The sequence below is a fragment of the Aythya marila genome (assembly GCF_965140915.1).
Source record: "Aythya marila genome assembly, chromosome: 3".
NCBI classification, from domain to species: domain Eukaryota; kingdom Metazoa; phylum Chordata; class Aves; order Anseriformes; family Anatidae; genus Aythya; species Aythya marila.
Genome location: NC_139044.1, coordinates 81522326 through 81546182, shown reverse-complemented (window position 1 = coordinate 81546182; position 23857 = coordinate 81522326). Strand labels below are relative to the sequence as shown.

The 23857-nt window shown below is 37.1% G+C and overlaps 1 protein-coding gene across 2 annotated transcripts in view; it reads right to left on the bottom strand.

The window, feature by feature from the left end:
* Positions 1-758: 758 nt before the first annotated feature.
* Positions 759-23857, bottom strand: part of ENPP3 (ectonucleotide pyrophosphatase/phosphodiesterase 3) — a 45312-nt gene continuing 22213 nt past the window's right edge. For both annotated transcript variants that reach the window (XM_082756128.1, XM_082756129.1), the window contains 13 exons: positions 23683-23811; positions 22727-22758; positions 19831-19958; positions 17982-18048; positions 16353-16440; positions 13434-13603; positions 13272-13323; positions 12375-12529; positions 7434-7569; positions 6397-6474; positions 4412-4544; positions 2686-2842; positions 759-1123 (listed from right to left, as the gene is read on the bottom strand). In XM_082756128.1, the coding sequence (XP_082612254.1) occupies positions 950-1123; positions 2686-2842; positions 4412-4544; positions 6397-6474; positions 7434-7569; positions 12375-12529; positions 13272-13323; positions 13434-13603; positions 16353-16440; positions 17982-18048; positions 19831-19958; positions 22727-22758; positions 23683-23811 (1499 nt within the window). In that variant the 3' untranslated portion in view covers positions 759-949. The remainder of the gene's footprint in view (positions 1124-2685; positions 2843-4411; positions 4545-6396; positions 6475-7433; positions 7570-12374; positions 12530-13271; positions 13324-13433; positions 13604-16352; positions 16441-17981; positions 18049-19830; positions 19959-22726; positions 22759-23682; positions 23812-23857) is intronic.

The following is a 23857-nucleotide window of genomic DNA, read 5'->3' as shown; positions in this document are numbered from 1 at the left end:
TAATAGCAGAATTGGGGAATTTCCACTGCCTTGTCCTACTGACCTGCTCTCAGCAGTCATTTGTGTACAGTGCAGTTTGAGAGATTTTTTGTGTATAAAGTCACTACGGAAGGTAACACTGACCATTTTTTGCATGTTACCACTAATTTCATCCTCTAATCTCAGGTTTAACTATTTCAAAATAAACACAAATATTTTGGAGTTGCCAGATTCATGAATCATTGCAAATACAGGTAAATATCCTGACAAAATCCTTCTGTCCAGAGTGTTTCTTTCACCTCTTCTTGTTCAGAATGCATTAAGGTTTCTGAACTGTACGGAATACAGATTACTCATTGACTCTAATTTCACTTCAGTTGTTACTAGTATAATGAATTAACTCAAGTGGAAAAGACAATGGATGGTCATAGCAGACAAGTCCACTATATACAGATTCTATGTGAGTGAATATTTTTTTTTTAAGTACATAGGAGTTTCCATGTGAATTGGATAAGAAAGAGGAATTCAGGACATTCCAGTGCATACTGGTGTTAGATAACCTTAACCTCACTGATAAACACAAGGGGAAAAGCACACACAGTCCTTTCAAAATGTTTCACTTTCCAGCTCTATTGTAGAAAGTTTCTATACAGCTTACAGTTCTGAGTTCTCTACTACGAAACATGTTCCTGTTACAGGTTTTGTTTGTTTGTTTGTTTTTCCCCAAACCATTTGCATTAAAATATTCTCAATTTAGAAAATTGGCTTAGCAATGACAATTTAAGTAAATTAAGATAATTTTTATTTAGTTCATACAAAACACTTGACTGAAGAACAGGAATCTGAAAACAAAAGTAGTTGTGTATTGTGTATTTTCTTAATGAGGAGCTGTAGTAATTTTTCCTGCATTATTTAGCAAGGAAATCACTTTGATTTTCTTTCTTCCAAATACCACTTTTTAAACACAAAGTCAGTTAATTTCAGTCTCAAATGTTGGTAAATACGTCTTTAGCTGTAAGATCTCAGAGACGGATTCCTGTCTTTCCTGGTAAAAGTCAAGCCCAGTTAGCAGCTCCACATCACGAACACGTGCCGAATGAGCCTGAACTCTTTCTTCAACCCATTCAGAAGGCAACCTATTTTCCTGCCAAAAGAAACAAGAACAATGTTCAAACACTGGTCATTGTCTAACACAACCACCACACAAGAAAGTGCCTTTTATGGCATTAAAGGCCTTCAGTTTGTAAAACTTTTTTTCAGGTTTTCCTAGACATCTTTGCAGCCTTGCTTTTACAGATCTCACTTACATAGAGGCAAAGGGATGTCCCCTCTCACCACTTCCAGAGTAACAAAGAAGCAAAATTATGCTGAAATGGCAAATATGGCTTTTAACTACAAAGTGCATGTGAGTCTTATTTTAAACAACCAAGTCAGGATAGTTTAGTTACTGTACAAATTAATTACAGTACTCAGGCTAGCCAAAAAACAGGTATATGAGAACCTGAACAAAGTTTTTACAGCAGCTTAGCCTTGATTGTTGGAGAGTAATAATAATTGCTAGATAGACAAGGAAAAAATGGAAATACAAGCTCTAATCAATGCAATACAAGCACAATCAAATATGCTGAATTATTTACCTGCAAAGTTTTTATGCAAACAGATGATAATGTGCTTTTCTGTTACCAATATATTCTTCTGACACTATAGTTCACTGAATTTGTGTTACCACAGTACACAATGAAAATTACGGAGTGCAACAATATTGAGTTTTTTTTGCTAATCTTTAGAAACAACAGATTAATTGCTAGAGTATAAAGGCTAATTCATAAATATTATTTATTTTGTGCATTCAGTCAACTCTGAGATGACAACAACAAAGAAGTGGAGATACCCAAGTGCTTTCTAAGCAATAAGCTTGTATCCGTCTGGAGTTATGAGTTCAAAATCACTAATTAAATAAACACTATTACATTGCTTCGAAGGCTAGTTCAAGTCTGTACAGCTATACTTTTGTGTGGGAAGACTAATAGAGACACTGAGCTAAGGAACCTTCTGCCTCTCAGGGCTTATGGAATAGATATATTCCAATCATTGGTTTATCAATACAAGTTATACTCCACTAATTTATTTTTATTGTTTGCTACAAAATGTGAGAGTTGCACTCTTAGTGGAAAGCATATATGTACATGTATGTCTTCTTTAATTAAAGTATGTATTTCTGATTGTTAACTGTGAATTTCAACTGCAGAATGATCCATCTAAATGCCTGCTGTCTAATTTCTGACAAACACGTAACAAAGGACTGAAGGAATTCCACTGAAGAGAGTAACAAACCTTTGATACCTCTGGAGTAAATTTATCTTGCAGACTTCCATACAGATATTTCATCAAACTTGTTTGTTCTGCTTCTCTCAGCCCTTTTCACTAACCTGTCAGGTGACACTATTTCCAAGTCCTCTTATCAAACCCTCATTCATTCTTTTCACTTGCTTCCAATCAGCTGGTTTGGTACCTGCTGCTTCTCCTGGAGCTTCTTGCTCTCCTAGTCTTCATTATCTCTCAACTCATGCTCAGCTACTGGGAATGAATTTACCTTAATACTAGTCTAAATATCTTAGACATCTAATGATTCTCCAGATAACTGTATCACACTGGGAATCAGTTCACAAAGCTTATTTGCACATGGAAACATAAAACTATACTTACAGCACAGCTTTCAGTGTTGTCAGGTTGATGAGGAATGATAAAAGACAGAACATCCAAAGAGCCTGTACAATTCAGGGGAGTATAGGATATGTTCTTGCAGCTAGTCAGAACCACAAAGTAATGGGTTGGGATAGGGATTTGTGTGTTGTTTACATGCCTATAAAACAAACATTAGTTAAGATATTTATCTGGATATCAACTGTAAAAACCATACCACTAGTATTTTATAGAATTAATCTCAGTACAGATCTTTCACTGTTATATGACTTCTACTTTTCTTATGATTGAAATAAACAGCTTGGGGGATTCAGAGTCCCAATATCTGTTTCTTGAATAGCCAAACATGCATGGACTAATTCTTTTGCTACAAGCAGTCCCACTGAAAATTACAGGATTGCTTATGTGCTCAACACTGCTTTGTCAGACTCAGAGACCTCTACATCTGGATGGGGCATGATAGAGCATCATATGTGCCCTTTATTACATTAAGAATTTCACCCACATGTAAATGAGCAGAAGAGAGAAAAGAAGATCAGCATCTGATTCTTGTCAACAAGAAATGCCAGAATGATGAATTGTGGCTATATGCCACCAGTTTAGGATACCTAATTCAAAATGTCTTTTCCTCCATTTACTAGTTATTCTGTTAGCATGGCCACTTCTGTGTATAAACTTATGAGGAGCTTCCCAAATTTGCTGTATTTCTTCAAAATTTAACCAAACACTGTCAGTGAAATCATTGTTCTGCTTACTATGACTGAATAACATGCTGAATGGAACATGCTTGTTCAAAACTGTAGACACAATTACGCGGTTGACTGCGCATTATGGCATTCTGCTTGGAAGGAAGTTCCAGTCCCTCCTCCCTTCCACCCTCCTACTTCGTGGCAGGGTTGATTTTCCCATTCTCAAACCATTTTTGACAGATGTGGTATTAAGTCTAGCCTTGAATAAAACATCTCCAAAGACAGATTCAGCAGTGCAGATTTCCAAGCATTTTTCTACTACGTAAGTGGCCTTACTGTTAAAAGGTATTTTCCCTATATTTGGAACAACCCAAGTTGTTTGCATATTCTGCTTTGGGTTATTTTGTCTGTTTGTTTGGTTTGGTTTTTGGTCTTTTCCCTTCTACTTTCACTACTCCCTAGTAATACTTGGTCTTTATCTTTTATGTTTCTCTTTTATGGAATTCCGTTTTATGAAAGCCAAAAGTACATGTACCTCTCAGGAATATTACACATTACATACCCGGCTACATGAATGCATTGAACATGCAAAACTGATCTTTGCTAAAACAAAGTTTGAGAAAACAGGGAGAAACAACAAATATCTGAGTGGGCACAAACATAAAAGCAAGAAAACTGCACTTAAGCACATCCTCCATATATTAAGATGTCATTTATTCTTCCAGTATTTCCACTACAGAGGACAAAAAGTCTAAGCATAAACTTAGGAAGTAAATTACTGGTCAGTATCTGTGCATATGTACATAGTTACACATGTAACTGCAAAGCCTTTTTCTCTTTACTGGAACTTCAATTTTTACAGTATTGTACCTGTTTACAAGAGAAATTGCCATTGTATGAGTAACAGTGGATGTATCATTAGAAGGGGAAGACTCGGTTCTCCTTGACACTTGTTTTTTCATTCTCTCTGATTAAAAGGCTTATTTGGGGACAGTGGAAAATAGTCCAGAGCTTGACCTTTGGCTTTTCTGTGTACTTACTGTGTAATTTCATCAGGAGTGTCAAAATGGCCATCATAATTGTAATCAAATACTGGTCCACTGATAACATTTACTCCATTCCTTTCTCTGGCATACTTCTGAAGAAGCACATTATGGAAATAGTCCCATATGTCTGCAATTTAAAAAAAAAAAAATATACAAGCAGATTTAACTTTAAATTGGGGTTATTTCTGCACAAAAGAAAAAGAATAGCTGGTCTTTTTTTTTTTTTTTTTTTTTTTTGTTACAGATAGATAAGAAAAAAAAATCCAAACTAAACTGCCTGTAAAATCAACTCCTGACACACAGTTTGGATTTCATCAGAAAGTACAGACTGTCATTCACCATTCAAAGGGTAATAGTAAATGCTATTATACCTCTTGCAAGCTCCATTGCACTACTGGATATAATTCATTGTACCTTTGTCTTCAAATGGATAATTATAAAGCTGAAAGGCCATTTATTTCTGGCTTTGGGCTAGCACCCAAAATTGTGCCAATTAGTAGAATCCAAGATAATGGCTTTGAGAAAGGAATATTTACCACCTGAGAGTTAGCCTAACTCTATAAAACTCATGTCAAATATCACTAGGCAATGTCTTATTTCAAAAATGTTATTTGGGCAAATATAATTTGTAGGTTACAATCTAGTAAGACTATGTGAATATTTGCAGTTATCAAGGGGAAAAAAAAAAAAGAAAACATGGGTTCAGAGGGCTGGGAGGTACCCCCTATAGATTTATTCTTGTTTATGGCCTATAGTAAGTTTTTGTAAGTTTAAATCTCTTGTAGTTTTCCTTGGAACACTGGATTTTCCATAATGTCTTTGATTTACTTGGAAGAATAAGGCAACTTAGGTTTTCCGGATCTCTATTTTTTATATGATGAGTGAATGAATAAATGATGTCTGAATGTATTAGAAAAGTAGTTACATCATAGAATCATAGAATGATTTGGATTGGAAGGGACCTCAAAGGCCATCTCATCAAAGGCAAAGTTCCAACCCTCCTGCCATAGGCAGGGATAACTTCCACTAGACCAGGTTGCTCAAAGACCCATGCAACCTGGCCCTGAACACTTCCAAGGATGGAAGACTCATTCTAATACTTCCATGTTCTTGTGCTGGGGGCCCCAGAGCTGAATGCAGTGCTCCAGGTGGGGTCTCACAAGAGCAGAGCAGAGAGGCAGAACCACCTCCCTTGACTTGCTGACCACACTGCCCAGGACACAGTTAGCTTTCTGGGCTGCAAGTGCACGTTGCCAGCTCATGTCAAGCTTCTCATCCACCACCTCCTCCTTGTCCTTCTCCTCAGGGCTGCTCTCAATCCATTCTCTGCCCAGCCTGTATTTGTGCTTGGGATTGCCCCAGCCTCAGCCCAGATCATTTACTTCAGTAATTTCTCTTTCTATTCTTTGTCTATGAGAATGAGTATAAACCTAAAAGCAAAACAGGACAATAGGCATTTGTATAAATCCTGATCAATGATTATAAACAAATGCAAGTCAAGTTAGTTGGAAAGGGTTAACATAGCTTACTGTACTTGTATGATAGAAATATCTGCCTGAAAGAAATATTCTACATTATCTGTTTTGAGGTTCTGTTTGATGAAACATCAGGTTATCGGGGCACTGTTTACAAACTTTGTCCTGTCTTCCCTTGAGATATTGCAAAAGAAAAGAAAATGTGCCATGTTCCTTCATCTCAAGCTTTTCCTCATCGGGATATTGTTCTACAAGTTCCATAGCTAGCATTTCATGTTACATACACCTAAGCAGAGGACTACACACATTAAAAAAATTATTTCATGTAAGTGTATTGTAAAATTTCATACATCTATTTTTAAAAAGATTTAAATATATTTGCATGAGATCTGGATGTACTGAAGGCCATGACTTAATGGTTTTAAGTCCTTGTCATAGCTATATCAAATCTACAATATTAATTACAGAAAATTAATCAAAAATAGTCAAAATCTTGCATCCTACCTCTGAAAGCTTCATACATGGGAACAATATTGCTGGTGAGTAAGGCATCATACTGTTCAAGAGTGGATGAACTGAAGTCTATATAAAAGAACAAAGTATATATTAGTGAAATGCTATACAAAGACCTATTTGATACACTTGTCACTATAAATTTTAGGTACATGTAATTAAATCACTTTACATTTCTTAACATTTAAATTTTCTGCTACTCCACAGAAGTCAGAACACAACACATGAAGCCATATACAAAGACACAGTTATGTCTGAACTATATGGGCTAGATAGAAATTTTCTGTCATAATTACATCAAATACCAATGACAGGATTTTTGTTTTCTTTTGTTTTGTTTTTCACATGTAATGTGAATAATTTTCATTTATTCGTTCACAGAGTAGACTGGAAAGGAACTATTAGAGCATAAAGTCACTGTATTTATCACCTGTTGTAATTTCCAGGTTACTCCACTTTCATGAGATGTGTTTTCTTTTGATTTCATCTCTCTATGAAGCAAGCTCCCCAGATAATAAAGTATCTTCCAAAATATATTAAATTGTGTTGTACCTTTGTGGTATGATTAAAAAAGGCTCTGTGCATATCTGATTCCTATCCATTTGCAACTGAAGCTGATATTTGAGCATCAGTGTATGATCCTCCTCCAAAACTAGTATCTCCAAATTTGTTTCTACAACCTGTTCAATACAGTCATTATCAAATTTGTCAATAGAAAAGGAATATTCATACAGAGGAATAGGGGGAGCTCTTCATTCAAATCCTTTTACATCTTTCCGTCAGTTTTCATCACAGTCAAGTTACTCCATTTTCTAAAGAAAAACGTAAATGTTCTAAGCTGAAAATATTTAGATACAAGTAGCAGTTGTCCATTTTTTGGTCAGTCTACAAACACTGGAAACCTTTTTCTGCCCAACATGCTGATCCAAAGAAGTTTGTTTTGGTGTTTGGGTATATGTTTAAACATAAACCCACATCCAGCTGATTAAGACTTTCTATGCTCCAGCTATAAAAAGAATCATGCTCACTGGGAGGATAGAGGAAACCATATGTCAAGTTCAGCCCTTCTGGGTAGTCGGAACAATTTTGGCTATGAGCAACCGGGATTCTAACATCAGCCCGCAGACAGTCTGAACCAGTGGGAGGAAGAGAAGATGTGCTTTCCTGTGAAAAGGGAAAAAAAAGTATTACACCCACGGCTGTGGCTAACATAATGCTCTGTATGTTTTTAACTTTCTAGAATGGTCTTCATTGAATTTTCTCCTGTTTTCATAATGAATCAGGCCAATGCAACTAATGGACACTGATGCACTCTGTCAAGTATTTTTTCTCTACTTCTGTTTGCAGGTAATTCAGTGAAATCCTTATGCAGGATAAGGATTAAAACTGTATTAGGAAAAATAAGGTTATACCTTAGGCAAAAACAGGTGACAACTCTGTCTCATTCTTCCCCTTTACAAACTTCTGGAAACACAAACATGATTTCACATCCTCCTGCAAACCAGTTTATATATAAAGGTGGCAATAACACTACACCTTAGCATCTGAGAATACTATCTCGATAATAACAGTCTGTGCCTCTGAAGAGTTAAAGTTAAATAAATTAGGGAAAATTCAGCACATTTTACTGGCTAGCTTCACTAACTTCAGCTGAGTAATGTTAGCATTACACACTAGCTAATACCTGGCCAAAAGTGATTCTGATTAGTGTAATTGTTTCTACAGCCTTATATTATACAATAGCATTAAATAAAACATGAGAATGTGTGTTTCTGTATTTAACTACACTTTCTTTTTTCATACTTATTTACATGTTATTTATTTTCATTTTGGTAAGAATGGAACACATTTAATTTTTACATCTTTACATGAAAAAGTTAAACGTCCAAATCGAATTTTAGCACATTGTAGGTTTTGATTGGTTTAAACCAAGCAGAAAAAAAAAAAAAAAGAGAAAAAAAAAAGTGGAAAGTAAGTTCCTCTCATGCCTCTTCACAATTCTTGATTTAATTTCTTTACTTACTTTCATGTGAATTCTAAAGATGCTCATATCACAGTCAGGTTAAATATTAATGGAAAATACATATACCTCATCCAATGAAATATAAAATACAAAAGGCTGTTTTTGCCATCTGAGAAGAATAACTGTCATTGTTAAGCAAATGTAAATCCCAATACAAATCTGACACTCAATTCACTTCTGTAATTTGTCCTTTCTAGTGCTGAAATCAGTCAGGCAGGGTTAACAGATCAGGTTCACCCAGAAGAAACTAACTTAATAATTAAGCTGTGATATTCAACAACAGCTTGGATTTCTCCATGGTCCCTGAATAAAAATATGAATCAAAGTAACGAGGGTCGGAGTAAACATGACAAGGACTGTCCTGAAGAGAACTTCATTTAAATTCTCACTAAATGTAGGGGCCAGACCTACGTTATCCAAATACAGCAGTGAATCTACTTTTAGACATGTATCGTGATGCTGGGTTTTCAAGACCATTCATGTTTTCTCCAGCCTGAAGCCATGAGAATATCCCCCAACTCTTCCCTTATTATCTTATGTTACTTGGAATCATAGAATCATAGAATATCCCGAGTTGGAAGGGACCCATAAGGACCATCAAGTCCAACTCGTGGCACCACACAGGTCTATCCAAAAGATTAGACTATGTTACTAAGTGCACAGTCCAATCGCTTTTTAAATTCAGACAGGCTTGGTGCAGTAACTACTTCACTGGGGAGCCTGTACCAGTGTGCAACCACCCGCTTACTGAAGAACCTCTTCCTGATGTCTAGTCTAATATATGATGTCTGATAGCTTCTACTTGAAGCTATCTATATAATATGAGCTGTAATACAGGTGCCAAGGCAGGAAGACAGTGGTTTAGAGTTGTCTCATGTATGTACTACATCATACATCCTGTATTTTCTGAAACACTCTCATACATTCAGGAGATATAAATTGCTCATGGCTGTTTACATTGGGCAACACCGGAGAAAATTCAACTGAAGAAATGAGAATTCATAATGAACACCATATGAACTCTCAAAATATTGAAAAAGCAACCACTCAAAAATATTTCAGCTTGCTTCTTCAAAGATCTACAAGTCAGGTGGTAAATAATATCAAAAGCTGCCAAGAGATGAGAATGGGTACCTATGTCACCTTTTAGTACAATGAGATCAACAGTTAGTGAAACCCAAGATTGCAAGCCTTATTTCTGATGCTCTGTAAACTAATATATTCACTCTACTACCTCTCTTCATTCCTCTTCCTCAAAAGAGAGAAATTAGCTATTTTTAAATAGGTATTCTTTCGATAAGAATAGAAAGATTCTCAAAGAAGCTGTTGGAAGGGCTGATTTATTAAGAAATGAGGTCTTGACACTGATAACCACCTTCTCAAAATTTCAGAATCAGGCCAGGTTTAGCTGTTTGGCTCCTTGTCTTTGAGTTCAAAAAAAACATAATGAGTCGTAAAGAATGCAGTTACAACTGTAAAAAAATAGCATGGCATACCACACCATGCATTACCTTTTCTGATGCAAGTTTTTGTCTTTTGACTAATTCATAATTAACATTGAGAAGCATGAGACATTTGCATTACATGACAGACTTGAGCATCTGCTGTGGTCTGACATGTCAACTTCAGCCACTTCCAGGAATCTTTTTTCAGTAATCAAGAAGAAAAAATGCCAAACCACACAAAACAAAACTTCCATTATTCTAGTGCACTGAGCTGTAGTTCCAAAAACCCCAGTGACTTAGACATGTATCATTGCAGTTTTCATCATAAAATAGATTAGATTATTATACATTTTAATACGTTTTTATAGTAAACTTAAAAATTCTTGCATGTAATTTTCTTTAACCTCAAAAAATGCTCCAGATTTCTACACAGGAAACCTCTTGAAAGCTCAGAATGGCAAATAAAACTGCAGTTCCACTGTAAAAAGTGAATTCACAAATGATTATATACAGCAAAGATATTCCACATTCCGCAGCTGTCTGTGGACAGGTGGAGGAAAATCTTTTTGCAAGAAAAATCTGCCTTCTTCCCTGGCAGATAAGTATAAAGCCTCAAAAAAAAAAAAAAATCCTTCAATATATATATATTTTTTTTTGACTGAGAATACTAAGCAACTTAAAGTCTGACATCATTTATTTAAAATCTGTAACTATATATTATTCATGATATCCCAGATTCTGTATCAAGTGCAAGTGTGCAAGTGTGCTGGCTTCATCAGCCAGCCCAGTTTCAAAACTTCTAAATCCCACAAAACCAGCAGAACTTCAGCCTGTACCACTTGTTTTAGGATTTAAACCCTTCTTTATAGCTATCTACTGTCAAAAAATACCCCATCTTGCAAATCGTATAAATCTCTGCACAGGCTTTATTGGAAACATAAATAATGTAAGAGACATTAAAATTATGTAGAAATTGCAGTCTTCTGCCATTCCCATGTATTGTAGCCAAAGTTCACAGTCAAAGGTAGTAGCTGTAGCCTTCTGTCCTTGCACTGCTGTCACAACTTGCGAAGCTTTTCCTCAAGTGTTACATGTTGTGATTAAACAAAAATTGTGATGTCAGCTTACTGTGTAAGGTATGTTAGTAACTGAGCTGACTTAAACTTACAACCTTTCATCACTGTGCTTCCAAGAGTACTAGAGAGAAAATTTATTCTTTCCTATTCTTTCTATAGGAAACATGCATAATTGCATTAGTCTGCTGTGAGCTATACACTCTAATACTTCTGTCTTAATCATTCACCGCTTCCCACAACGTTGCATAAATCACTACCAGAAACTCTCACATATGTATTTGTGTTGACTTAGATGTTACATTGGGCAAGAACTTTTCCAACTGAGGATTTGGTTTTCAACAAAAGAAAATGATTGAAAAGTAACTTGATTTTCTGAGCTTTTTGCTGCTGTTGTTGAAATACTAAAAAGACCTCAGTTCTGGTGGGATTTTGTAATTACGCAAATTCAGAAGAAAAATCTGCCCACAATTAACTGGTTTTCAGTATGGTATTGTACTTTCATACCAGGCTGTAAGAGCAGATCATCAAAAACAATGAAGTAAAAATAATCTTTGTTGAAATTGACATTTTTTTCATTACATTTTAAGCCTTGTTAGGGTTGGATTTATGATCTTCCACCCAGATTATGAAAAATTAGTATAAAGCATAGAGTAAAACTTTCTGAAATTCAAACATTCTAGCAGCATATATTTGTTTAAAATAATTTCCCCATATGTGTGTAGATATGTGTACAGATAAAGTAAGAAATCATGTAGATATCATTAACACCATTCTCTTCAGAGAGAAAACCAAAAGTTGAAGTGTAAAAGTTGTTTCCTCATAGCAATTTAGAAGAAGGGTCAAATTATACAGTGGATTAAGCTCGTGAATGTCCACTAGCTTACAGACCCCAGGAGCTCAGATTTTTCTAGGGTTGTATACCCTTGAACTCTCAGAATTTCATTCAGATGTAATGGTATTTCATAAATTATATAACGTAATAGAGAACAAATAAGCAAAACACATGCATTAGTACAAATTGTTTTGTGGAGTTGTATAAAGGTTTGTTAATAGGATAAAGACTATGATAATCATTGAAAAACTTAAAAGTTTCTGTTTTGGAAATCACAGACCTTTTTTTGCTCAGGAATTGACAGGCAAGTTGGAGCAACTTTCACACTTTATCTCTTTTAAAGAACGGGCTTAACAGAACAAACTTCTTTTATATCTTTTGTGTCCCTAACATATGGCCATTCCCACTTATTTAAACACATTTTTAGATGCTTAAAATTTGACAGATGTCATAGATACTTTTTCCTTTTCAGAAATAAAGACCTCGGTCATATAATATCCACCTGTTCTTAAGCAGTATTCCTAATGAATGCACAATATTTTCAGTCCACTGTATTTGACATTTAAGAATGATACAAATGTTTGATAACTTACAGGCTTATTCACAGTGTATGCAGTCCACAGTGGCATCCAGATATCATGGCTGTATCCACTCACATACTGATAATGGGGAAGGAGGCAATAAATGCTGTTCTTCTGAAGAACTTTGGGTCTCCCATATGGCAAATGGTATGAGGTTGCATTGTTTACTATAATTTAAGAAAAAATGATTGATTCATTTTTCTATAACATTTCTGATGACATAAAGGTTTAAGCCAGCAGAGAAAAAACACAAAGCAAAAAGTAAATTAAAGCATTAACAAATAGAGACAGAACTGACAAGAAACACAAGCATGTATTTATTTAAGCTATTAGCTTCTAAGTGGAATAAAGAAATGTAGAAAATAGTTTTCATTTTGTTTAACGTAGCGGGTCAACATGATATGACATCAGACATGAAAATTCTCATTTCTTTGCAATTTCTTATGAATATAAATCTTTTGAATTCACTTTGCCAGTGGAAAGAGAGCTATTAGGCTAGCAAACATTGAAATGTTTTATAAAATTTCCAGAAACCTTATAGAAAAACATGGTAGTATGAGAATTTTTCATCAAAGACAAACATACAGTTGCAAGATAGCAAAAAACAGATATGCCATATAGTTCAGAAGTACTCGGGCTTTCCACTGAAAACTGTGTGGTTTTTCTCAAGATTTTAATGGGATTCAGATCTAGTTCTTGTGCATAAATGCCACTACAAAAGTATCAATTAGTATCTTTTAAAGAAATGCAGAGAAACAAGAAAAACAGTTATGCTTCTGACTTGGCTCACCTACTTCACTTCAAATTGCAATTAACATTGCAAAAATTCCCACTGAAACCAGTAACTTAAAATATAAAACAGGCATAGATTTAAAAATATTGCTGTCCCTTTCATTTCTTTTTACTTACTTTCATCTGTGGTGAGATTTAACCTCATGTTTACTACTGAAGGATCTGTGATCTGTAAAATATCAGAGAATCCTTCAGAATGAATCAAGTGTTTAGGAAAATCAAAGAAAAGAGAACACACTTGAAAAGGATGATTGAAAGATTTCAAAAGTTCCTACTTACGTTATTGCATGTGCATCCCAATTCATCTGCAGGAATCAGATCGGAAACCGGACATGATAAAGGAGATGACTCCTCTTTTGCATGTGAAGGATTGTAAAAAGGTTTTTTTAACAGGTGGTTTAAGCTGCCATGTGTTCCGTTGTTTGGTGCTGGTGTAATACGTAGCAGATCTGTTGGAAATTTTGAAATTTTAAATCATTTTTAAAGCTATTTTAAGACTAGAATAGCATTTTAAATAGACTCTCTTTCCACCAATATGCATTTTCTGTGCATTTTTTCTAAATGTAGAACAAACAGCTTATTCAATTATTTAAACCATTAAGTTAACTATCACTATCTTGCAATTTTCCAGTTTCAAAGGTTCATTGATATCTTCTTCCACTACATCAAAATTCGGTAATCTATGTACTTGAGTACTGTTCATGCAGTTTTATACATTGCCATAACATTCCTGAGATTAAATGATTTTATGCAGAGTACAAACTTGTTTGCAAGTCACAAAATCAAAGAACTGTTGAGGTTGGAAGGGACCTCTGAAGATCATCTAGTCCAACCCTCCTGCCAACAGAATCACCTAGAGCACATTGCACAGGATGGCATCCAGGTGCGTTTTGAATATCTCCAGAGAAGGAGACTCCACAGCCTCTCTGGGCAACCTGTGCCAGTGCTCTGTCAGCCTCACAGTAAAGAAGTGTCCTCTCATACTCAGATAGAACTTCCTGTGCTTCCCGCTGCCTCTCATCTCTGGGCACAACTGAAAAGGGTCTGGTTCCATCCTCTTGAGAACCTCCCTTCAGATATTTATACACATTGATGAAATCTCCCCTCAGTCTTCTCTTTTTCCAGGTTTAACAGGCCCAGCTCTCAGTCCATCCTCATACAACAGCTGCTCCAGACCCCTAATCATTTTAGTAGCGTTCCTCTGGACTCACTCTAGTAAGCATACTAGTTTATTGCATTTTAATCCATATTTTCTGAAGAACATACTTCCTAATTGCTTACTGTCATGGCTGCTATGGTTCACCTGAAGCTATGAGCAAGAGTTGTAACTCTCTAAAAGGTTCTTATCTTATCACAGAATCACACAGAATCACAGAATTTCTAGGTTGGAAGAGACCTCAAGGTCATTGAGTCCAACCTTCAACCTAACGCTAACAGCCCTCCACTAAACCATATCCCTAAGCTCTACATCTAAACGTCTTTTGAAGACTTCCAGGGATGGTGACTCCACCACTTCCCTGGGCAGCCTGTTCCAGTGCCTCACAACCCTTTCAGTGAAGAAGTTCTTCCTAACATCTAGCCTAAAACTCCCCTGGCTCAACTTAAACCCATTCCCCCTCGTCCTGTCACCAGGCACGTGGGAGAACAGGCCAACCCCCACCTCGCTACAGCCTCCCTTGAGGTACCTAAAAAGAGCGATAAGGTCGCCCCTGAGCCTCCTCTTCTCCAGGCTGAACAAGCCCAGCTCCCTCAGCCGCTCCTCGTAGGACTTGTTCTCCAGGCCCCTCACCAGCTTCGTCGCCCTTCTCTGGACCCGCTCAAGCACCTCGATGTCCTTCTTGTAGCGAGGGGCCCAAAACTGAACACAGTACTCGAGGTGCGGCCTCACCAGAGCTGAGTACAGGGGGACGATCACCTCCCTAGCCCTGCTGGTCACACTGTTCCTGATACAAGCCAGGATGCCGTTGGCCTTCTTGGCCACCTGAGCACACTGCTGGCTCATATTCAGCCGACTGTCCACCATCACTCCCAGGTCCTTCTCTGCCTGGCAGCTTTCCAACCATTCCTCTCCCAGTCTGTAGCTCTGCTTGGGGTTATTGCGCCCCAGGTGCAGGACCCGGCACTTGGCCTTGTTGAACTTCATGCAGTTGACCTCAGCCCATTGGTGCAGCCTATCCAGATCCTCCTGCAGAGCTTTCCTACCCTCAAGCAGATCGACACACGCACCTAACTTGGTGTCATCTGCAAACTTACTGAGGGTGCACTCGATGCCCTCGTCCAGATCATCGATGAAGATATTAAAGAGGACCGGCCCCAGCACCGAGCCCTGGGGGACGCCACTAGTGACTGGCCTCCAACTGGACTTGGCTCCATTCACCACGACTCTTTGGGCCCGGCTATCCAGCCAGTTTCTAACCCAACGAAGCGTGCGCCAGTCCAAGCCAAGAGCAGCCAGTTTCTTGAGGAGAATGCTGTGGGAGACGGTGTCAAAAGCCTTGCTGAAGTCAAGGTAGACCACATCCACAGCCTTTCCCTCATCCACCCAGCGCGTCACTCTGTCATAGAAGGAGATCAGGTTCGTCAGGCATGACCTGCCTTTCATAAAGCCATGCTGACTGGGCCTGATCGCCTGCTTCCCCTTCAAGTGCTGCATGATGACTCTCAGGAGGATCTGCTCCATGAGCTTCCCTGGCACTGAGGTCAAACTGACAGGCCTGTAGTTTCCCGGGTCTGCCCTCCGGCCCTTCTTGTAGATGGGCGTCACGTTTGCTAGCCGCCAGTCGATTGGGACCTCCCCCGATAGCCAGGACAAACTCCTTATCAGGAGTTGGACTTCATGATCCTTATGGGTCCCTTCCAACTTGGGATATTCTATGATTCCATGATTCTATGATCCCCAAATTATTCTACAGACACCACTTTGACAGCAAGCCCACATGGCAGGAGCACTTCTCCATGGTTCTTTAGTGGACTTCTTTTGCAGTCAGTAACAACCTCCAAAGCAGAATAATTTCTGGCAGTTAATCTTTCAGCACCTTATAGTAAGCAAAACAGCATGGCTTCCATATTGTATGAGAAAAAAACTAGCTTTTGAATGAATTCACCAAACTTTTCGTTACTCTTCTTTTTCTCACACAACACTGGTATTTGAAAGCACTGCTGGTTTATCACCTTAAGTACTAGATTGTTTCTACTCACCACACATAAGGTTGTAAACCTCGATGTTTTCAAAAGGATCCACTTCTGTTTTGTCTTTAAAACTTGGGCCATATCCTAGGAATATAGCCTAGATTGGAAAAAAAAATCTATTTAAAGGAACCCAAATTAAAAAAACAATTCAGTTGTATTTCATGCAAATGGGGACACTGGACCAAAATAGTCTTATCACTGTCATAAGTTACAATACAGGATTACTCTGATAAAATAGGCAAATTTTGCCCATTACATATAATTTTAAGAAAAAATATTTTATCTTTTTTTTAATATTTTGACACATACTTAGGAAAACTATTGCTTGTTGTGTTTCAAATTCACATATTTTTATATTTTCATTGCAAAAGTTGGTAACAACTTCAATAAACACAGAGTTTTGGCACTCACAGATCCTATTTAAATGCTAATATTGAGCCAGAAATATAAGGTTTGGTTTTGTATTTTTTTTGCATTCTCAAAAATCTTTGGATAACTTAGGAGCCGATTGCTGTGGCAACAGCCAGCATTAGGGAACTGGGGAGACCCATCTCAAGCTTTGCTGAGACCTAAGTCAGTAACGCCAACAGTACAATTTAGTACTGGACATCCCTTGCTGGGATCTGTAAGCATTTTAACGGAACACGGATACTACCTACAGTCCCACATCAGTTTCTACTGCTTCACAAGCCGTCTGAGCTCTCTCCCATGAGATGGCAGGAAACATGACTAAACAGGACAACAATCTGTTCTACAATAATATTCGTATGTTCTCACAATAGAAAAGGAATTTTTAATATATTTTTGAAGACAATATTAAGACATATTACTACTTTATAAAGAAATATTTTTAATCAGTCGTTGTGCCAGCAGCATAAGATTATCTATGATTAATGTCTCTACATCAAGCAGAATTTATTTTTTTTTCCAACACAAACACTGAGTGCAATTCTGATCAGTATATTGACATGTGGTTTTAATACAGTTGTGAAGACCTGGAAGAATCTCATTATTAAGCACAGGATATGGGACTAGTAGAGGTGTACTTGACCTTACTTAAAGGTTCACATCACAGAAAGTACATGGATAATACATATCTTCTTGAGCTCAAAAGCTCAAGACTTCTAAATAGACCTGTTACAGGACATGAAAGAGACAAAATTTCAAAATAGGCTATATTAATATACAGGCTATATTAATGATCTTTTTGCCCTGATGACATGCCTAAGGCTTGTAAGACAAGCAGAGAAAATGAGATTTAGTTTATCTGAGCACACAGGCTTTCAGATATTCAATTGGATTCCCAGAGCTTATGGAGATTTTTCAGTCATTGCTTCAGTAGAAAAGGAAAGAACTTAGTGTTCCACATCTGAACACAGTATGCTTGATTTACTGGTTCCATGGAGTTAAGGTGAGCCATGACAAGTTTTACTACAGGATCCCAAAGTAGCTGGACTTGTACACACTGATGAAAGGCAATACCAATATGTGAATCCTATACATGTTCACAGTTTACATGTCTGAATGACAGGTAAGAAAAAGCACAAGGCTAAAACTACTATATATTCTCCTGGTTCGTCTACCACATTCTGATTTTCTTCATGAGAAGACACAAGACTTGAATAGAAATCATCTTACCTCCATACTTTTAAATTCATTGTCATAGCCATGGTTACCTCCATCACAAAACGTGTAACTGTTGTCCCTAAGAAGAAACCATCACACACTGTGAATTAAAACGTCACAAATAGAGGCAGATAGTAAGAGTCATCCTAAATCACTGCACTCTTAACAACATCCTCAGAACTGACTCTGAAATAATATTGTACTGCTTTTTGCTCATCCTGTGTTCATGTTTATGAAGAACTCTCCATCTTATACCACAGTTTGCTATCGACAGAAACAAAATGTATTCTAGACAACTATGGAGTGTACAGTGAATCAATGTTTTCAAAATAAATTGAATAAATGCCTGTTTTTGACTGAGGCCTTTACTCAGCAAGAACTTTCACAACAGTGTAATCTTCTTAGGAAGAATTCTTCAGTTATATTCCTTGGTATCAGCAACTTAATATAAAAGCCGTAATAGGAAAATTTATCTGTTATCTTCTGTGGAACAACACAAATAAGACTGCAAGGGATTTTGCCTTACAAGAGAGTGCAATCTCATCATGTATCTTAAAAGGGTGATCTTGAAGGAGAGATGTGCATGTGGGAAGGGGTTATAGAATTATTAACATGCCAAAATACTCTGACTTATGGTGACTAATGCTTGTATTAATTTAACTGTTGCTGAGATACCTGGAAAGATAAGGACATAGTCATCTTTTATTTATTCAACACATACTTGTAAGACCTATGTACCCTGTTTTCAAAGGCACAAGAACACTCAAGCACAGCTAAAAAGAAAAAATGAATGTGATATTTTTCACTGGGCATTTCTTTTTAGGTTCAGGACAATTATTTGGTTGCACCAAAATAAACAATCAAGTTATGTACTGATCAGGCATTTTCTAGTATTTGAATAGCCTTGAAATTCCAAGTCAGATCATAGTTTTGCTATTGTAGCCCTGTATCTCAGAAATACAGTATTGCTACTTACACCACCAACATTGTCCTGAATTTTACATAGTTTTTTATATAGACAGCAGCAAAAATTAGTTATTCTGTGTAGAATGAGATATTTACAGTTCTGAGGTAATGATGTAGTGTGGAGAAAAACTGACCTGGTACAGTAGCAGAGGACCTTGAAAAGGGGAGACACGGAGCATAGCACAGAAGACTACAGACATGAGATGACTACAGACTTGCCCAAGCTGGCCTCTGGAGACCCCAAGGCTACAAACAACTCACCAGTGTTTTGGTGAGTTATCAAAGACATGTAGATCTGGAAACTAATATAGCCATATGTAGAAGTAAAAAAGAGAACAGGAACAAGTATTTAACACATGTAAAGTACACTATACACAGTAGAATGAGATGTAGTGTTGACTTGGAGACCAGTGAAGGATGACGAAGTTATAGAAGTGTGTTAGCATACATATAAAAATGACCTCAGAGTGAAGAAAAAGAAACATTGGCATCATATTCCTACTGATGAAGGATAATAATGCCAATTTCTGGACAGCAGACTGAAGTCATAAGGGCCCAGAACAGTGAGAGGATGACCTTGACACCAGGAAAAGGTCTAGATACTAGGAAGGATTTGTGTAACACTTTTAACTGCATTATTTTTGAGACTTTTTTTTTAATAGCTTTTTTGTTGTTGCCACTGCTGTTGTTTTTTCTGTAAAAATTTGTTCTGGAGTACAAGACTTCTTTGACTAGACTTAAGATTTCAATCATACTAAAATGCATTCTTAGCTTACATTATTCATTTTTACACTTGAAAAAAAAAAATAAATGTAACACTGCAAGTCTTACAAAACAAGAAAGGAGGCATCAATGAATGAAATGAAAAGGAAAAAAGTCACAAACATGATGGTACCTTACAGCCAGCCACTGTCGATCCACCAGAAGATGAACTTTGTCAATACGAATGTTGTTAGCATAATGGAACCGTTTTGGCAGGTTAGGTGTCAGATAAGGCTTGAAGTGCTGAGGGGATCTTTTGCACTGCACAACAAGAAAGGGCCCAGTCAGATTTGTGCAGTATCAAAAATAAATCCATCATTGAGTATTATCACAAACAGTTTGTAGAGAGCTCCAATAACCCTGCCTATCTCATTTTCAGCCCAAGAGGCAATGGAATTATAGTAACCTTACCAATATTGTGGTAAAAGCACTGCTAAGGCTGAAAGACATTTAGTAGTAATGTTTACTCTGTACATTCGTACTAGTGTCACTGGCATCTCATATGTAAGTTCACAAACTACAAGAGAAAGTTCCTAGGTAGTTCATGATTTTCTGTCATCTTCTATTACTTTACCATTCAATAAGCAACAAAGAAAACCAAATATACATAACATAGTACTGTCTAGAGTTTTAGTTGCAAGATTGAACATGTAGATGTCTAGTGCTCCGCTATTAGCTACAGACCTTAGCTCTGACATCCACATTTACTATTTTAACTGCTATATTAACAGGCATACCATGAAGGAGTTTGCCATCAAGACACTAATGGAAACCATACAACATGCTGCAATAATTTAACTGCATATGGTTATCAGGAGCCACTCCACCAGCCAGCAACCACCACAGCAATGTTTCAGAGGTGTTGATCCCATTCAGAAATCTGGGACAACACAGAACAGCTAAAATGTTGAGGGAATTGCTGCTAGAAAGCAGATTAAGCCAGAGAAGAGGGCCTGTTTTATCACACAGGCATCACACAAGCTATAGCATACTTGGAGTCTGATCTGACATCTTCACCTTTGAGCCCTAGAATTCTACACTATGCACAGAATGACATTCATGTATGAATTGAGAGTAAAATGTCCCTTGGTAGTCATCTATGAAGCACAGTGAAAAACAAATAAGGATTCAGTGGGTTTGCTAGCTCAGGAGAGGAGATCATTCTGCAGAAGATACTCTAATAAAGGGAAAAAAAAAAATAGAAGAAATCGACCTAATTAACATACAATCCACAATTTCCTTCTCTGCCCCAAACCCTTCTTCTAACAACCTGAAAGAGACAAAACACGAGATGTAACTATCTATGAATAGATGGGGGAAAGGAAGTCTCAATCCAGATTATTCCTGCAATACGGAGATGTTGCATCTCACCTTGTAACTATTACCAGTAGCAGTTTCAAGTAGGGTAGAGAACATGCAGAAACTGCTATTGCCTTCACCCTAATGCTCTTTGGTATGACAGGCTCCGCATCATACAATGGGGTAGAAGATGTAACACTGAAAAAGCTTCTTCCTCTATTCCCAGCCCCTGATATTCTACTCCCACGTCTGCTTTGGATGCTGGAACAAAGGACATGTTCTTAGGTATTCAGAATCAATAAGAATTTAAACAGGAATTTCACCGCTCTCTGAACTTCGGGTGGCTGGCACAAGCTACGTGTTGTATGGCACAGATGAGTTATTCAAGAGGTTACAGGAAGACCTCCAGTGGTGGTTTATTGGAAATTCACTCAGCGAGATAGCCTAGCACTTTTCCAAGCTGAGTAAATACACAGTCTAGAAGTATCAGAACATCTGTCCACTGCTTGGACTAGGACTAGTCACAGAATAGAAACAAATTGGCATTGAAGGAAATAAAGGAAAATTATGGCAATACAGAGAGAGTGAGCAGTTTATATCTTTAATTCACTGTGAATTATAAATTTAAAGAAATACAAAAATCAGGCTTCCTGCAAGGATGCTAGTTTGCACACCACATATATAACAAGTTAATGTATAATTTGATTAAAATAAACAAGTGAACAAACAAACAAACAAAAACAACAGTGAATTACCTATCTTAAGACTATAAAGAAAAATATGCAGTGTTCTACCTCATCACCTTTCAGTAAAAGAAACTGTCTTGGTCTTCCTATGTTTTGCACCCCATCCTGCACTCATTTGGTTGCATCCTTCAGCACTCAGCTGCCACAGAGTGCACCTAGAAGGAGCAACGGCCTACACAGGAGACACAGGCAAGCTTGGACCTGCTCTCAAGTGCTACTCCCACAAAGTATGGCAAAACTATCACTATGGAGACCAGTGGTAGTGCAGCATACCTAGAAGTCCTGCAAGTACTCAAGTCATATGCCATAAAAGATCCTGAAAAAGCCATACTTCCTCATGCCAAAGGTCCGTCTTGCCCAGTACTCTGTTTCCAACAGTAGCCAGAACCAGATACTGAAGTATAAAGAAAGCATATACAAACAAGTCAAGTATTAAATTAATATTCTTTCTTGTACCTGTTCAGCTTCCTCTAGGCTTACTTGTGCATCATGTTTAACAGCCCTTACAGGCCTGTCCTTCTTAAAGTCATCTAAAATCTTCCCTTCTTATTTATATAGTAAGCCTCTACAAAACCCTGTGGCAATGTACTCCACAATGTCAAAATCTGTTGCATGGAAAATTTGCTTTAACCTAGCCTGGGTGCAGCCCTTGTGATACAGAGCTAACAGGATGTCTATTATTTAAAGCACCACTGTGTTGTATTCTGTTCTATAATGAAGATATATCTTACTTTCTCCATCTGAAGTCAGCTATTTCTTCCATTTCAAAGTGAAGCTCAGAAAACTTCTTTGCTTTGAACAGAAATACAGCACAGCACTCATTTGTGTACTATTTTTGAACAACTTCTAGAACTACCTCCTGTGGTACACTACAATACACTATTTAAAAGGGCACTATAATCTCAGTTTTTTACAAACTATGTTTTTTGGTCAGATTCCTATTAAGAGGAACTACGAGGAAAAAATATTAAAATATTTACTCACTGTGAGGTTTTTAACAATTCCTTCTGAGTCAACTGTTAAAAAGAAAAGATCTATCAGCATACATTAAAATCGTTGAAGGTCCAAAGCCTTGCTAGAAAAATTTCAACACACTTTTTCCCTGTAAAATTAAATTTCTTTGTTAGCTTGTGAAGATTATGGTAACATAACCTTCCATGGATAGGAATGCTATGTTTCCAAGAATAACTGCCTGTATACATGATAGCCTGTGACAATACCTGGTACTTTGGGTACATCAAGAAAGACTGTTGAAAAGTTATGGTAATGACTGCCTACACCTAAAGCTGATAAATCATGAAAACCAATTTTTTTTTTCTCCCTACAAACCTCAGTTTGAAATAGAATGTTCTTTACATTGAATTGGACCTGGACCGCTTGTCTAGTATTCCAATTCCAGCAGCAGTCACAAAGAATCCAGTCTGTTTTAGCATTTTCACCTTCCATGTTTTAGAAGAGTAACTTCAGTCTTTTGACATTAGCTTTCTAAAATACAAATCAGAGCACTTTACAGAAAGAAAATTCTTTCAGAAAGAGTAAGACCATTAGAAGAAATAAGTCAACAATTATATAGAAAATAAAACACATAATAAACATCATTATTCGCTCCTCTGGACTCCTCAGTATACTTTGTTACTCTGTTCCTATCTGACTTAGTCTGTTACTTAAGCCAAGGAAAGTCTGCTTCAGGTTGTATAAATGCTGTGTCTATAAATATAAATACAATTAGAAAAGATCAAAGAAAGTACAATAGGATTCCAGCTTTTAATTAAAATCTGCTATAATTATGCCTTTTAGAATACTTTATGAATTCTCTAAACTCCCTGAATAGAGCTCTTCCATGGTTTACCTCTCTCCCTTCTTTTCCCTGATACAGAAAGTTTTGTTTGTTTATTTCCTGTTATAGTGCTTGTGCAATCCCAGGATTGGTCCACACTTACAAGTATAATAGTCCTGAGGAACATTGCTTGCTCGAATGCGAGCTGCAGGCCCAGCATATATGTAGAAATTAACCTTCTCGAAGTAATCAGTCATGTATTCTAATTGGCTGCAGTAGGTCTTATCCATCCCTAGAGAACAATACAGAAACAGTTACATTTCAAGATACCATAAAGT